An 18,692-nucleotide genomic window follows, 5' to 3' on the forward strand; every position below is an offset into this window, starting at 1 on the left:
GAAGACTGCGGTAGTTACAATGAATGGGCACTGAAGCTTCAAAAGGCACAAAAGCACCATAAAAGTATCATAAAAGAAGTTCATTTGACTATATTCCAATTCTTCTGAAAGCCATGTGACAGCTTTGTGTGAAAACAAACCGAAATTTAAGACATTTTTCACTAAAAATCAGACCCAATGAGCAATTCTCGAGGTAACAGCCTGCTTGAGGGAAGATTATCAGTGAATAATGTCAAAAATAGCAGTCTGTTTTTCACCCAAAGCTACTTTATGACTTTAAATCCAGCACACAAGTCATATGAACCACTTTTATCATACACTACTGGAGCTGTTTCATCATTTTTGAGGCTTGAAATCTTAAATAGCAATTCATTGTAATGGCAAGGAAAAGAGCAACCAGCGAATTCTTTGAAATTGCTTGCTTCCTATTCTACGTTAGGAAGTCATTTGAGTTTGAAACGGTTCCAGGTGAGTAAATTGTATTTTCATTTAATTGTAAATAAATGCTAAATCAAGAGGGTTACATTTATGATTATTTATAAATGAGGGCAAGAGGATGACAAAAATGTCATTAGCTCAGTTAAAAAACAACTGAAGTCAAGGGAAAGTCCCCCCATGATAGAAAATGTGTGTTTAGATGCCTACACACACACACACATCCACACAAAATATCCCTGATAGAGAGCTTTTTCCTCCTCTCTCCGTCTCCTGCACAGCCATCTGCGGTGATTTAAACTCCAGCACTTCAGCGCTGACACATAATCAATGAGCAGCAGTCCCACAAGAGCCCTTTTAGACCCTTAAATGCTAAACTGGACTTTAAACACTGGGAGACTGGAGGATCACTGACCTGAGAAAGATCAGTGAGTAGAATAGGAAGGATTACCTAGCGACCCGCTCAGACGGAAACACACCTGTGTGTGTACACGTACATGTGTGTCTGCGACAGAGAGGTCGCATGTGGCGGTACCTACAGCTCACGCGGGACAAATAAAATACTGCCGTTATTGAACTGCTTCGATTAGGGGAATTCCACAGATGGTGAGGGAGCAATCCCTCCCTCTTGTTTACGTTAAAAAAAGAAACATGTCTGGCTGAAACAGCAGTGGGACAGAAATAGAGCTCAGATGACTACAGCTCATTTGAACAAAAATAGGGCCCTGTCTATGTGGGTACACTTATGCGGCCTGCCAACATGACATATGCGCAACTCATTTCATTTTCTAGGTACAGATAAATCCTGCTTTTACAAAATAAAAATGTTACAAACAGCATTTAACTTCCATTATGTGTCAATCTTGAGTGCAACCAAATATTCATTAGGAAGTAATGTTTATTCATTAGGATTTGATGGTGAAAAGTAGGCAGAATTATAAAAAAATTTAAAATAAAGTAATACCGTAAAATGTTATTATAATTTAAATAAATGCTTCTATTTGAATCCATTTAAAAATCCAATTTATTCCTGTTATAGCAAAGCTGAACTGTAATATTTACTATTTATTATTATTCATTATTATTGTAATATTATTTAAAAAAAAAAATTTTTTTGGAATGTGATACACTATGATTCAAAAGTATGGGGTCAGTAAGGTATAAAAAAAGAAAAGAAATGAAATAAAATAAAATTGATTTAAAAAAGTGCAGTAAAGACATATACAGTGTTTCATTTATAATGTTTCAAATATTTAAAATAGAAGTTGTTCATTGAACTTTATTCATCGGTCAAAGAGTACTAAAAAACAATTCTCCATCAATTCTCACTGTTAACTAATTGCTTATTAGAATGTCTATTATTAACATATTAGCTGCTTATTAGTCCTTAAAAAGCACACAATCTGCATCCCTAAAGCTACTCAATACCAAAACTTAACAACCACTTTACTAACTATTAATAGACAGCAAATTAGGAGTTTATTGAGGCAAAAGTTGTAGTTAATGGTTTGTTAACAGCAAGAACTGGAGCTTAAAATAAAGTGTGACCAAAAAAAGATATGTTTCATAGGCAATGGAAGTTTTGCATGTTTCAGTCTGTGGAAAATGTGTCAAAACAGCATTAAGAAGCGTGTGTTTACCTTGGTTTTTAACCTCTGCAATTTCACGTTCATACTCTTGTAGTGTATCTTTGAGCCTCTGGTTTTCTGTCTCCAAGTCGTGCATCTTCCGAGCAGTCACCTGGAGTTGCTGAGCTGCCTCCAGAGCCGAGACAGGATCTGAAAACACACACGGGTCAGAATATCGCGTGTACTGCGTTCAGAGCAGGTGAAAGGTTCGATTCAGTGTGAGCCAGTCTTTGTGCAGCTCAACTAAATACCTAAAACTGTTTTTGCATTTTTTGCGGATTGCCAACCGCAGCTAAAAATGTTAACAAGAAAAACAAACCAAGCCAAAACACGCCAATAAATCCACACTGTGCTCCAGCACCCCGGTTAAGTTCTGCTCCGTTAAATCAAACTAACAAAAAAAGAACCAAAAAGAACCATGATGTTATCACGGTACCACGCAAGTATTGTTTTCTGGACATGTACTATAGTAATCACAATTTGCTGCCAAAGCAAGGCACTAACAATAGTAATTAAAAACAACAACACACTCAATTATTGCACTAAATAATAATTATAATAAAATTATGCACACTAAAATTAAATACACATTCATTTTACAAAATATTTACTGAATATTCACAAAAAAACAACTCTCCTTTAAAGGTAAAAAATTATGAAATCTGTGCAACAACCACAATAAACCTGCATTCAGTAAAATAAAGCATTATATATATATATATATATATATATATATATATATATATATATATATATATATATATATATATATATATATAGTAATTTCAAAAATAAATATATTAATGTTTATTTTAAAAAATAAATAGAAATTATAATTTATTATTTCTTAACAAATCATAAATAAATAAATAGATTGACAAATCTGTTGATTCATTCAAATGCCGGCAACAATCACCAGCTGCAGAAATTTCAGATTAGCAGGTTGTAAAAGAAGTTATACTAATTCATATTTGGCAGGGTGCTAATTTGTTGCTTTCATAAAGGGAAGGCGATGCTAAGTGAAAGGGGGGTCGAACGCAGCAGTGCTTTGGGACCAAGGCCAGCCCTCCGCACTGAAGGACTAAGACATTCTGACACACACACATACGCTTTTTTATCACAGTCTGTCCCCCTCAAATGCTAATTGCTATATGACTAATTATGGCCCTGTTCCCGTTGATTTTCCTTAATGAGACTGCCAAGTTAATTATGTAATCAAACTATTTTATTAGCCCCTGCAGAACATGAGAGCGAAAGAGTGTGAGAGTAAAATCAGAGAAGGAAAAGCTGACAGAGAGGAGTGTAAAATAAAACATATAATTCCTGTACATGTTCAATGTGAAGTTACAGTCGATATTGAAGTTTTCGGCGCACATCCCTCCCACTCTCTGTATTCTCATCTTAAGGTACAGGAAACGCTGATGGGGTGTGTTATGTGTGATGTGCATGTGTGGTGCGTGAGAGTGTGTCATATCTAAAAACTGCAAGAGGAAGTCTGAATGATATGCTGTCATAGTGTGTTCCCTTTTGTAGTCGTGGCAACTGCCATTTCAGCTCAACTCGGCTCGACGGGCGGCCATGAGTGTCACTCAATTCTGAACGTGACTGTCATGTGACTGAAATGACCAGCCAATTCAAATCTGATTTACACAGGCACATCAATTTGGATGCGTGTCATTTAATGTACAACACGTTACAACAAGCACAATCCTTTCGGTTAGGTTGTCGTCTGAAGCTAAGCTGAAGTCGCTGAAAGAAACTAAAGGACAAGTGGGAACATCCAGATGCTTTAAAATCTATCATAACATCTATGAGACACCTTCAGCCTCTAAAAGCAAAAAAAAAAAAGAATTCAATGAAAAATATTAAAATAATCCTGAGGTTGAACACTAAAGTGAAAGGAACAACTATGTTTAAAAGCAGAAGTGTATCCTCTAAATTATTGTTACAGTGTGAACAGAATACTCCCGAATCACTCCTGAATTCACAATGGCTGAGTTAGTGATTAACATGGCAATGTTTTGACATCTCGTGGGTGTAAACAGGAAACACAGATATATCTTCTCACACTTATTCACAGTATACTTTTCAGGAATGAATTCTGACTGCCATAAATACTAAAAGTGTGAACAGAATTAAAATTATAAATGTTATGCGCGCACACACACACACATACACTATACTGACAAAAGTATTCGGACAACCTATTCTAGTTCACGGGTTTGACTACTTTAGTCATTTCCATGAGTACAAATCTCAATGTTAAAGCATATATTTATATTCTAAGGAATTGTGTGCTTCTATAATTTTATAGCAATGGTTTGGACAGGACCCTGTTCAATTATAACATGTCAATGCCTCTTTGTATAATGCAAGGTCCAAAAATAAATGATTGATTTAGTCAGTGAGGAAGAACTTGACTGGTCTGCAGAAAGCAAAGCCCTAATCCCAGCAGAACACCTCTGGTGCAACTCTAAATGCTGACCTTGAACCAATAACATATTACCAAAACCAATGACTTGTATATGGGTACAGTCATTTTAGACTTGCAAAACTGCTGCAATAGATATTTCCATCTTTGTTGACAAAGTTTTGGAAGAGCCTTTTTCTGTTCTAAAGAAGGGGGTGTCACAATACTATTTACCATATGCTGTAGTATATGTACAAGTCATTGGTGTTTGGTGATGAGTTTTTGACAAAACGTCTGCATTTAAAGTCACACCAGAGGTGTTCAATTGTCAAGAAAAAAAAAGTAACCTCCTGTCTAGGTTATTTTACGGTTATTTTGAACGTCTCATGTCTTCAACGTGTCTAATCAGAGTTCATAAACTTAACATTTATAATGTATTGTATATACAGCATAGTCTTTTGAATAAGTTAAATGTTGGCATTAAGTTGCCTGAAACACTTCCGAACATTCCCCCTAACACACACCACAATGCTCACACACACGCAAGCCTACACCGTGTACCAGTGTAACTATCACAAGATAATTTGTCAAGCTGTGATCACATTCACAGACACATAGACAAGACTGGACAAGCTCCAGATTTCACAGATAGAAAAAGACATTCCCAGACTAGACCTCCCACTCCAACATCCTGCAACACACACACACACACACACACACATACAGCTCCCTCTCAAATACTTATATAAAAAATAGAGATGTTCATTTTGGTTATTTTTCCTAAACCAAACACCGATGCTCATTAACCAATTATTAACTGTTAACCGACAAGATTATTTTAAATTAGAATTGAATTAAATCAGAAATAAAAAAAAGTGTCTGTGGCCCGTTAAATATAATAACATTTGTTTCCCGTGGATTCATTTTGGATGCGCAAAACAACAACAGTACATGAGGATTCACATGGTCTTCATATCACATCACGCACCTACAGCTCTTCTGCGAGCGGAGAAAAACATAATAAAGCAAGGCTATATATATATATAGTATATATTCGGTTCAATTTTTGTGCCGTGTGAAAGGAAACTAGACTGCAGAAATGGCATCCTATTTTTCTTTAGGCTTATTTTACGCACAAACATATGTTTTTATTGTGAATGTACACAAATGAACGCAAACCTTTTACAATTCCGAATTATCTTTATGACTAAAAGGAGAGGTTGTTTACACTGTTACACTGAAGGAAAAAAAGTGATTGCGCTAGCGCAGCATGCACGCACACAGTTAAGCTTTGCTACCTTGACAATGTAGTTTGTTCATTATCATAATAAAATACAGTCAGTCAAACATAAGGGGGAGAAAAAATATACTGCTCAGTTTAAATATGTAATAAAATCTGTGCTGGTAATTGTTATCACCATTCCACCTTAATGTTATGCAAAACATTTTGTTTTACGGATATTGGAACGCGAGTGAAGTGCTGCTTGTTAAATAATAATTTGGCATTCAAATACATTGCGAATACGGAAACATTTCATTTTGTCGAATGAGACACTCAGCGTTGGTTTCAATTTCGTTTTAGACTAAATTAATTTCTTTTGGCTCGTCGTTTTTATTGCTATAACTTCTTAAAGGCATATTTTTAATTCTTGTTCTTATCTAAATAGGCCTACTGTTAACTGAAAGGATTTTTTTGTTGAGTGAGGGGAACTAAAGTAGCCTAACTATGTTTACAGTGTTTATTATAATGTTTGTAAACATTTTGCGTCAGCATAGTCATATTTCCGAATCAAAAAATAAAATGCAACTTGTAATACGTGACTTAGGCCTATGTTTTCTTTTCTCTAAAAAACATTTTATATGTGTGGCATATTTTAACCATGCGGCAAACGTTACTAAATATTTTGATAAATTACTGAAAATAAATAAATTACTTTTTAAATTGTTTTACTGATTGCATTAATCGGTCAAAATTCTTGATGGTTGAAAAAAAGTTAATCAAACGCACTTGCGCACATTTCCAAAAACACAGATACACTGTTGTGTTGGCCCGGGATCTCCAGACCGCAGCATTGTGGTAATTTAGGGATGTATTAAGTAGATGTGCAGGCAGACAATCTAACCTGCTCCAACAGGCCCAGGCGGCACTGTCTGTCTGTCTGCCTCCTTGTCGCTCAGCAGATGTGGGCGGAGCTACACAGCTAGATTTGTGTGTGTTTGTGTATCTGAGGGAGGTCTGAAGGTTTCCCAAGCTGAAGTTTAGTTCAGCCAGAAGTCGTCTCTCTCACCACACTCCACAGTCACACTTGCTTAACAGGGGTTTGATACATTATCCACACTCGCTTGTAGTGAACTTCGCTTAGTCTAAAGCACAACTCTATCGAGCGGCCGAGCTAAAGATGCTTTGGGATGTCACATGAACCTTTGCGGCACCATTAACTTATTATAGATCAGCGCGTCAGAACATTACCATATAAAAACTGAGGATCCAGAGGCCATTATCTTACCGTTAGAAAGCCAATTCAGAAGATTAAAAGGTGTTTGTGGGGCAATGAAAGCAGATTTTTTTTTTATAATCCAAGTTCCTCCGTGTATGGGGTTTGGAGCGGAGTGGGTCTCTAAAGCCGTAGAAGTCATTAAGACGGCCTGTGCGCATGCATGTGTGTGTGTTTTAGACACTAGAGACGGAGGTCTCATAAATATGACTGATGTGTTTACAGTATTCTCGCCTCAGTGAAACACTACAGCAGTGTGTGTGTGTGTGTGTGTGTGTGTGTGTGTGTGAGCAGCCAGCTCAGAGCGAGCCGAGACATACCTGGGACATCGATTAATCTCTTGTACACGCTGAGGAAAGCAGCCTCTGATTCTTTACTTCTTTTACTCAAGGCGTCAATCTGAAACAATGAGGAAAAAAAAACAGAATAACTGAATTGCATGTGTTTGGAACTGCAGGCATGGTAATTGCATTAGCAACCAGGTTGAAATTTGCATACATTAGCAGCAATGACGAGTCCATTAAAGATGGCCATATGGAAAACAGCCTAGAAAAATAGATTTTGAACTCATGCGCAAATTACGCGCATCACTTACCACCTATTCGACCTAAATAAAACAGCTAAGTGTACATAACCATGACCATTTTCATTCACACACGGTAAATCATTTATGTTTTGACACGTGCGATATTTTTCCAAGTGCTGGGTCGAGGCATTTTGGGGGCATGCTTCAGGTGTATACGCTGGGACCGTTTCTGGTTCGCTTTATATAGAAGGTAATTATCAGGTATAAATCCAAACCCCTGTGAGCATGAGATGACAGAAACAGGTAATGAGGGAATCTGATAATGAGAAGAACTTTTGTCCTTAATATAGAGTGCTGCAGACGCGTATGTATGGGCAAATTACATACTGTATCTGGGTTACGGCTCCCACTGCAAGGAGAGGCTTTTATCATTTCCTGAAGATAGATGATTTTCAGAATGGTGGCCACAGTCACTGAGGTGCCGCCCACTAACTTAATCTAACTGTCAATTTGGCAAAAGATGAACAATCACGGTCTTAACTGATGTAAATAGAAGGCAAAGCAGATTAAAAATACTCATCATATTTAACAAAAAAGGTTCCTACTTGAGCTTCAATGATATCATGCAACATGAAAAACGTGTTTACCTTTGATAAAGTCCCCTGTGGGATTATAGGAATTAATTACAGAAATAATATAAATATAAATAATAATAATAATAATAAATAATTAACTGGTTTAATAAAATAATTATTTCATTAAAAATAAAAAATAAAAATTGAATGGAGTGGGAAAAAATGCATTGCTTATTGGTACATTTTTAACTACCAGTATGCTCATAATGAAAATATACAATGTCGATAACCTAGAATTACTGTAGAATCACTGCAATAAGCCTCTGTAAGCCTGTCTTCCAGGGTTTCACTGGGACAGATGACCTTACTGACCTTTTGGCTGCAATGAATGACAGCTGGGACAAACCCAGTGCAAACCCAACGCCCTGACACACAACAACAGGGAAAGGAAGAGCGAGAAAGTATGAGAGAAGAGGGAAAGGTAGTCAATATAGGCTATTCAGTTTACACAGCTCTAATAAAGACACTGACCTCTCTTTATCTGAATACACACAGCTGTGGTGATTCTGGCCAGATTATGATACATCATCCAACTGCCTTCTGTTACGGTACAACCAAAAACTACCCTGTTGTCAACCATCTTGTCAACATAACGTTATTTTGCTATTGATTTGATACATGTGATGATAACAGGTTGCTAAGTTAAAAGGGTGATTTGCTAATAATCAAAAAGAATAAAACAGTGTACATATACACTGGGTGTGATTATTAATTTTAATTACATTGGAATTTTAAAACTGATATTGAGAAGAATTATGGTAACCAATAAATGGGCGATATCCAAGTTTTTTATTATTTTGTCTAAATAAATGTAAAATATAGCATTAAAATAAATAGTTTTAAATGCTATAAGAAAATTCAGGCATCACAATATCAAAATGCAAAGTATGAAAAATGATATTAAGTTAATATAGTTGATAAAATATCATACTGAGGCTTATCGCAATGCATTCTGGGACTGCTTTCTCCAAAATGGGTATGATTTTTGGCTAAAATGAGTATCCTGTGAGGCAGCATAATTAGGTTGCCTACCTTTTGGGACAGCTTTTGAGTTGGAACCAATACTGCTTCAGTAGGCAGTTCACTAGGTTTTGGAACAGTACAGAAACAGTATTTCCACCCAATATAACACTTCTTAAGCTGCTGAGAACTGCATTTATCAGTGTGACAACCAAAGGCAGTAGAAATGTCTTGGATCGACACATCAAAGTGATTGTCTTCAGTAGGGTGTGGTGAACCGCATATAGAAATTATAAAATGCCATGGCAGCACTTTCCCACTGTACTGTATGTCTCTGATAATGACAGCATACTGATGACAATGTGCTGTAGAACCAGCATGCAGTCTGGCCCAACTGGGCCAAATCTAACAAACTGGGTCAAACCTGACAGGAAACAAGGACCCAAATCAGTACAGCCTGTATACAGTAATTTAGGAGCTGCTAAAAACTGAACCAAATCTTCACCTAGCTTAACACAAGTTCTACATTTTAACATTAAAATTCCAGGACATAGAGATGAGTATGTTTTATGATTCACAAGTTCACGCTTACATATAATTAGCTGAGGTATGGTAAGCGTATTTGGCGTGCTGTCCGGGGAAGGGCCATCTTGTTACGAGAACATCATGTTATAATTCCGTAGGAAAACCCAAATTATATATTTGTTGTTGTTTACCACTATAAAAATAATATTAAATCTTAATAAAAATTATAAACTATTATAATAAAGAATATAAAATTAATATAAAGAATATACAATTACAAAAAAAATTATTAAAAAAATGAATAAAAAAAAAATTAAACTAAAATTTGTTTCCATGAAGTTAAACTATAAAAAATTTTTTTTTTTGCATATCATTACACCATAGATCAAATATGAAAAAAATACCATTATAATATTAAAAAATAATATAACAAGATAAAAATTTAAAAAGTAAAAATTACATATATTAACATTTTACAAGTTCCACTAGTATATCACTATACTATAGTAAACATTGTTAATTATAAAACTTCAAACATTACTACAGTAGAGAATAGTTATTACATTAACAATAAAAATAACTAAATTAAAATAAAAGCTCAAATTGAAAAATCTGAAAAACGAACAATAATGGAATAAAAACTATCGACAACTATAAGACAAATTAAAATAGAAATAAATATCAATTAAAATGCTCTGATATTCTAAATACATTATAAATCAAGGTTTTTCACCATTCTGGTACTCAGAACTTGAAAGAGTTCTTAAAACTCATGCTGCATTTATCAACATTTTGGTTGTTTTTGTCACATAAGAAAGTCAATAAAATGTAGTTTCTAAGTTGTAATTAAAAGTTTGGCGAAGAGGCGAGCGGTTTTTAAAAGATGGGAACTTGTAATTACGGTAATTCAGACATGACGTGATCCTCCAGGGTTCTCCAAAATACTACAGCTCAGTGACTTGAATAGCTCCTGCAAATGTCAATCTTTCTGAGCTTCACCAAAACGGCAGTACCCCACACCCAAAAACAATGTGGTCTGAATCAACAGAATTGCTTTTATCCATTAAGAAAATGTTGAACTCCTGTGCTGTTTACATGTTCACAAGTGTTGTGTGTTTGGTCTTCCAGCAGCGGAACATCAAATAAAAGCTGTAAATCTGCAGCCCTGAGACTGCCGGCCTTGATGGATGGAACAGGGCAGTTGCCACTGTAAATATCCAACATGTAACAGACTTTTCACTCCTATGGGAAAGAAATTAAACATTTTCAGATGTTTCTTGCCGGAAAACATCTGGATCGGCCCAGGCAGGGCCAAGTTCTGCAGTCCTCTTGCAGATGGAGCAATTAAACTTGCCTCTCTTTCTCTCTCTCGGCACGGGTCCACGTCTACCCCTGAAATCTAGCAGGAACCAATGTCAATTTTTAAACTCTCAGAGCTTTGAACCAGACAGAGCACAGCCAGAAGGTTAAGAGACTGTAAGGGCTGCCTAGAAGCGGCGTGTGTGACTTTGTGGATACCGTCACAGCTCAGCATAGATTGTCTACTCTTCTCTTACTCTGCTCCCAGCTCAATCTGATGGCCAGGGCATCTGGCATCATCATGCTGTGGGACATACACACAAAGTCATGCAAACAGTCTCACAGACATCATTCCCTTCAAATATATAAAACATACACCTGTCATGCATGAAAAGCTGTGACAAAAGTTACACTATCTTTTCTTTTTGTAAAGAAATGATTAATTTTATTCAGCAAAGATGCATTAAATGTATCAAAAGTGACAGTATAGAAAAATCGATCCTGAAAAAAGCATTTTTAGTTTCCAATAAAAATATTAAGCAATGCAACTGTTTTCAGTATTGAATAAGAAATGTGTCTTGAGCAGCAAATCAGCATATTAGAATGATTTGTGAAAATCATGTGATGATAAAGAATGAAGCTAACGGCTGATGAAAATGTAGCTTTGCCATCGCAGGAATAAATTACATTTTAAAACATATTCAAATAGAAAAGTCACTTTAAATTTTAATAATATTTCACAATGTTTAATGTATTATTGATCAAATGCAGCCTTGTTAAGCATAAGATACTTTTTTCGAAAACATAAAAAAAACTACTGAACTTCTTTTTTCTTTACTGCACACATCTATACAGAAAAGTGTGATAACTAGCCCCAGTTTCCCCTACATTTTACACTAAACACACATGTACACACACAAACACAGTCAGTTCCGCCCCTTTGAACCATACAACACACAGACTATCTGGTGGCATCAAAAGCATGCCGGTTTAAACAGCATTATTCCCTGACGGTCCAGCCGGAACAGGGATTGAGAAGGGTTGGGAAAGCACTTATAAATAACTCTTGCTTCTGTAGGGGAGCACAGACTTGGCACTGCTGGGAGCAGAGTCAGAAAACTCCATCAGTTCTAGTGACCTGCATCGCCCTCCAAACAGACGACCAGCCTTCAAACATATCTGACCCTCGAGTTTATTTTACTTCTGTTTTTGTTTCATTTTGCCTCTTTTGTTAGACTTAGAGTGGCAGGAAATTATTAAGGAGGGAAAGGATTGACGCTCGCTGTAGATTCAAACCTAAATCATCCACATGAACCAAAGCTAAATGTGCCAGAAAAACATGCATCCAAAAAGAGACTGCTAGGTGATTTCCTACATAAACAGATTCACAACCTACATGCCTGCATATATAGACAGTTTAATGATCTCAGATTCATCCACCAGTGGATCCAAACTCATTAATCTGAGCTGCCACTAACCTTCTCTCTTCTCAGCACTTGGCCACATTGAGCCTCTGCAGAATCCGGCCCGCTAAAATTAGTGCACAATTACGTCAAATCAATACTGACTTCCAAATTTGTCGAACTTCCACGGGACTCCGTAAACGGCTGCTAGAGTGATTAGCTCTCTTCACAGAGATCTTTGCTGGCGGGTCAACTTACTCTCTTGCTCTCTGTGTCAGACTCTTTCTTTCAGAATGTTGAATTGTCCACTGTGTAATGACGATTATTTATAATCAAAATGAAGCTTGAGATAAGAAGCTAAATGCAGGCTTTTTTCTTGCACTTAAAAAGGCACAATAACATTGAACAGCACATGCACTCTTAGGAGGCCACATAGTTTGAGTAGTTTTCACATTACATGCCAAATCAGGCATAAGCAGTCTAAGCATAAAAAACATAATACAACAAAATTAAATGATTAAATGAATAAAACAGAAATAAGCAATGCTACACCACTTTTTTTATTTGTTCAAGTCTTATCTCAAATAGGGCACTAAGTAAGACAGGACCACAACAAAGTAAAAAAACAACAAAAACGAAACAAAACAAAAAACGCACTACAACAAAACAGCGAAACAAAACAAAACAAACAACACCGCACAAAACAAAAAGCAAAACAAAACAAACAACACAGCTCAAAACAAACAACAAAGCACAAAACAAAAAGCAAAACAAAACAAACAACACAGAACAAAACAAAAGCAAAACAAAACAAACAACACAGCACAAAACAAAACAACACCGCACAAAAAAACAAAAAAAAACAAACAAACAACACAGCACAAAACAAAACAAAACAAAACTGCTCAAAACAAAAAGCTTTGGTAATCATGTCTTATCTCGCCTAGGGCCTAGTATCCTAGTATCCTTACCAAAAAAAATAAAAAAATAAAAAAAACATTTAAGAGGCTACTATACAGTATATCAAGTCTTCTTAAACATTTGTAACATGTGGCTTTGCCTCTGGGGCAGAAGTATAAAGGAGCAAATACTCTTTACAATTAAGTACAGTGACCCCCCCCCCCCCCCCCCACCATCCAGCTCTGATTTACACACACATGCGTGTGCAACCCCAAACAGGGCCCCAGCCGCGTGCTATGTACAGCTCCCTATTGTACTTTCATTTCCTGACAGGAAAAGAGGAGGCTCTCACTCTCTCGAATGAAAAAATGACATGTGGCAAGGACTTTGCACTGACCCAAAGATCAGCGTCAGTCTGACTCAAACGTGCTATTTTAACAAACCCACCGTTACAAGAAAACGGAAGATAGAAATTAAACTGAAAAAAAGCATTCACTCGTTGCAAACGGCTGTATTCATTGGTCTGTCTGCCATTATGAATTATATATGTGCTCTATCTTTTTTGTTTAAAATTGGTGCTGCAAAATTGAAGTCTCTTCGTCTATTTTAAGATTTAATGGACGGTCAGACTGACAAGACAAAACACAAGCGATCCCATCCCTCCCGCCAATTATCGTCAAATAGCTGACGTCGGAGAAACATGCCCGAAAAATAGTACATTTTTGGTTTTGTCAAGGTCAGGCACTGTCAATAAGGAAAATATTTCACGACGAAAAATAATAGACAGTTTGAAAGTTGGAGTGGAGTGGTGGAGTGGTGGGATGGGGATTTATTTTTAACCGAGCAGTGATTTGAAGTGGGGCGACTACCTCTGTTAATGACAGGCTAGTCCTCGAGAACACAGCTCCGAAACCACAATGAGCTATAATGGAGCAGTTAGCCAGCGGTACTGACTCGAGAGAGGAGAACAGGGAGCCACTACTCACAGCGCTCACTTCATCAAAGTTACATACAGCACGGAAGAGCCGTGTCTCGCTGCGCTTTGAGGCCCTTCGACTGCCTCTTAACGCAAGGTGCTGCTGAAGGCCGTCAAACGCTGCATTACATATACTGAAATGTACTTTAACAGAGAGTGGAAGTGTTTTTGAGGTCAAAGGAAAGGAAAATTGACACACACTTCTCACTTTCCTTCTCCTTTATTATTTTTGGACGCTTTATTAGACAGAAGAGTGAAGCAGGAGCAGAAAATTATTGAGGGGAAGAGAGATTGCCTGTGCTGCTTCCACACATTTCCACAAACACACACACACACACACACAAAATAGCCTAGAAATATTTTTTTCTAATTTAGATTAATTAAAGAACTGCAAGGGAACAGGCAAAAACTTCTAGATCTGAGAATAAATTTTAATATTACTCAATAAAAAATGTAATAATGACAATAAAGAGGTACAGATATGTCCTACCACAAAGTACAAGCATATTACTCTGGGTTGTATCCCCTATAAAAGAGGCTCTGGAGCTAGCCGGTTCATTATAAAAAGAGGCTAAGAGCTAGTCTAAACCCGAATTCGGAAGAATTTGGCAGTTAATAACCTTACAAACCTCAAACTGAAAGGCCTATTGTTTAAAAGCACAGCTGTTTTCAAATTTGATGAATATCTTTTCAGATAATTTAATACTATTAGCAAAGAAGTGCTAAAAACAGTTATTAGTTCTCATACTTGGTAACTAAAAAATTGTGAAACACTCAGCGAGATATTTAATGCAGCATAATCATACCTAAACAAATTGGGTTTGATATCATGCAACAGTACAAATAATTGACTGAATTACCAAGGAACATTAGGTGTAGCTCTTTTAGCAAAACACAGGCTGCATCAGACTAAAATAGACCTTAATTAACCTAAAGAATTTTTTAGAAGGTAGGGCTCTAAACGAAACTCAATATCCTTTTATTATGATGAGATTTCAAGTCTGTGCTGCAGAGGGCATTTGAATATATACATGCAGTCATATTGAATGGCAATGCACATTACTTATGAAAACAGCCCCATGTTACAGTTCTTAACTATATCAGCAATAGACATGTCAAAGGAAACACGGAATCATTCCCTGATAACAACTGGTGAACTCTTATTTTATATAATTTTTAAACAGTTATGAAATTATCTGACACATTTAATATCGGACAACTTTTACAACCAATATCTCAGCAAACAATTTTTACTCTTAAGTGTCCAATGATATGACAGATGAATTTCCTGTAACCTAGCAGCTGAGAACCAGTGATCTATTTAAAAAACTAATAAGTGTAAAAATGACTCTACACAATAATAGAGCTGTAGTCATTCTACATGATATCGCTAATGATTTACACAGCATCCTTTTAAAAGGAAAACTTGTTTACAACTTAAGGTTAACCTAAAAAAAAAAAAAAAATGTCTTTGAAATGTTAAACTCAGAAGTCCATCATTCTGGCTCGGCCCAGAACAAACAGACTTACCTGGCACCATGGAGCGAAAACATCATTAAGATTTCGCTCTCATCCGAGGAACGGAAATAAAAGAGCGGGACAGCAAATAGCGAGAACGTATCAAAACTGTCTGATCTGATTAGATGCTGACAAAATATGGAGGCTTTGTACAACACAAGCAAACCTCAAGTAACAAGAAAAACAATCTGTCGTGTAATAAGCATTGTTGTGAAATGGGCTTTTTAGCTAGTTGAGACTATAATCAGATCAGAGAGGGCCATCTTACACCACCAGACCTGTGTGTCTGTCCAGTTAAGCAAACAGGCTTTTTCCGCCTATTTCTTACAAGGAAAGTTGTGAGATTAATTGGTATGAGCATGATAGAGTCATATTGGCTGTGTAAAGCCATGCTGAGAAGGTAGTTTAATAGTAGTGCTCTCTGGCCGTTGACTGAGCAGCTTTGTCACACTGCATTGATTAAACAACTGAATCCACCACTGATTTTCTCCTCCCTACATAGATCCATCACCCAACTCTCATTGTATTTCACCTGTATTAGTACCAAAACAGACTAAAAGCCAAAAGTATGTTGACACAGGGTCATGAAATCAAGCATACAGCCATGTGATTTCTCTTGATCTTAATTGATCTTTTCAGTTCTACTGATCATGTATTTTTACTATAAGCATAAAAGTTTAATGGATCATTTGAATGAATACATTTGTAATAAAAATGCAATGCACTGATTATGGAATTTATTAGAAAGACTTAATATCACATGAAATAATTAAAAATGAAAGGGACACGTTTATTGTTATTGCGTGAATTTTCGCTGGTAAGATCCAGTCATTTCAATAGGAATACATGCGATTATGAATTTAGCAAATAGGCAAAATAATTCCCCACATGGATTTTGCTGCAGGTTCTTGTGTCATTTAATATCAAATAGTCACATGAGGTCAAATAAAATATTTTGGATAATAATATTATATTTTGTCTTCATCGTGTTTTGAAAATGAATTATTAATTGTACAAAAACTCAAAGCTCGAGGCAAATTATTGATTTTAAAATACAGGGTCAGGTCCATGTATTGTTTTCTGGCTTCATATGGTTTTCTAAAAATAAATAAATAAAAATTAGACTAAAAAGTTTTTAAGCTATATTTTTACACCACCACCATCACCAGATGGAGCTGCAAAAATCCTACCTGTTTCCAAACAGGTTTCCCTGAACACTCCCACCATTTGCAATTAGTTGATCACATAAATAGTCCCACCCCTAAACTCACACCACTGGTTCAGCCAATGCTGCTGTTGTTGGGCAGATTTAGGTGCTCAAGCAAACAGAAAAATGTTTTCATAGCACCTCAGAGCCACAGTGTTTAGACTTTTCAAGGGAAACAACACACAAATAGCTGTTCTGGGGAAAAAGTAAGTATCCAAAAATCACACACATTGCCACAGTTTAAGACATTTAGGAAGGTGACTCACCTCAGCTTGGAAGCCCTTCAGCAAAGGAGCTATCTGTTTACGCAAATCCTGAAAGAAAAAAAACAAAGTTGAACTTATTATTTCACTATATTAGATTCTGAGGCGTGTTTGGAATGAATAGACGGCAGATTTATTTTCCATGTAGCATGTGTGGAACTCAGGATATTGAGAGCAGAAAATACCAGGCATCTGATCACAGATGGAGAAAAATAACTGGGGGAAAAAAATACACAAAATGTATTCAAATGGATATCTTAATTTATCAAATGTCCCAGGGCTGATTTTGTTCTCTTCAAAAGAGGAAAAAACATACAGCCAATACACGCACATGTGCAAGCACATGCACAAATGCTCTCTAACACAAAAGAGTATCACCTCGTGCTGCTTCTGACTATGGGCAAAGGACAGTGTCTGCTTTAAGGAGTGTGTATGTATGCATCTCTCTCTCTCACTCTCTCCTGATATGCCCTCGTTTTTTCCCTTGCACAAGTTCTCCATGACGCAGTCCTCTTTACTACAAAAACTGCTCATGCAAAAACAGCGAGAACAAAAAGCAAAGTGTAGAGAGCCACATGCATATGTTCACTACAGCCGTACGGTTGATGCGAAAAATGACATCATTAGTTCTCAAGAAAGATTTACAACTGTAATCTGTTACTACATCATCTTGTCATAAAGTTACAGATGAATGAGTTGCTCTGAGTGATATGAAATTTTCATTTAAAAAGAATCATAAGGAGAAACAAAAAAAAATCTCCTCGTGGAAAACAAACCGTGTCTGTTTCGAGTTTGGATGGCAGCGCACCTCCCTCCTCTTGCGGGCCCTTACAGTCGAGAAATTTTGATGCCGTGGTATTAAAGTATATCAGATTAAGATGAACATCAATGCCTCTTTCATTTGAACATAGGGTGGGTGTTTCAACATGAAATGACATTACACACGGCTGTGAATAAATCTCCGGGCCGGACAAAAAGCCCTCACATTAAGAGTCAGTATAGGAATGCCTACCACGCACAAACACATTACTGAGCACTGGGGCCAAATAAAACGGCGCCCTGAGTGCTGTAATCGCCAGGACGCAGGCCATTACGCCACTGCAGCATAAAGATATACACATCATTACCAAAGCCGCTTGCATTTCATTAGCAGTGTAGGAGTCACCACAGCCGATATATTTAATAAAACAGGCAAGACAGTATTGGATTTTACAGGAAAAGTTGCAAAAAAAATCCACCTCTTCAGTCCATCCACTCCAAACTTTCTTTACGGTTTCGTCAAGTGTTGAGTAATGATCAAAATATCAGAAAAAGAGGAATAGTCTGAAAATAAAATTCACTTTGGATACACCTGTCTAAATTTAGGTTTGCATGATTTAAAAAATATATTAATCTACATATAGCTGCTTAAATATCTCAAAATTTGTTTTGTAAGCAAATATAAATTCTAAACTAAATTTCTTTATAATATTAACCCCTTCATTGAAGAATTATTATATTTACATATATATT

The 18,692-nt window shown here is 36.4% G+C and overlaps 1 protein-coding gene across 8 annotated transcripts in view; it reads right to left on the bottom strand.

Moving 5' to 3' along the window:
* LOC113109931 (homeobox protein cut-like 1) overlaps positions 1-18,692 on the bottom strand; it is a 115,147-nt gene that overhangs the window by 48,670 nt on the left and 47,785 nt on the right. For all 8 annotated transcript variants that reach the window (XM_026273832.1, XM_026273831.1, XM_026273825.1 and 5 more), the window contains exons 3-5: positions 17,184-17,231; positions 7,289-7,367; positions 2,076-2,213 (exon numbers count right to left, since the gene is read on the bottom strand). In XM_026273832.1, coding sequence (XP_026129617.1) covers positions 2,076-2,213; positions 7,289-7,367; positions 17,184-17,231 — 265 coding nt within the window. The remainder of the gene's footprint in view (positions 1-2,075; positions 2,214-7,288; positions 7,368-17,183; positions 17,232-18,692) is intronic.

Source organism: Carassius auratus, chromosome 10 (assembly GCF_003368295.1).
Source record: "Carassius auratus strain Wakin chromosome 10, ASM336829v1, whole genome shotgun sequence".
Taxonomy (NCBI): domain Eukaryota; kingdom Metazoa; phylum Chordata; class Actinopteri; order Cypriniformes; family Cyprinidae; genus Carassius; species Carassius auratus.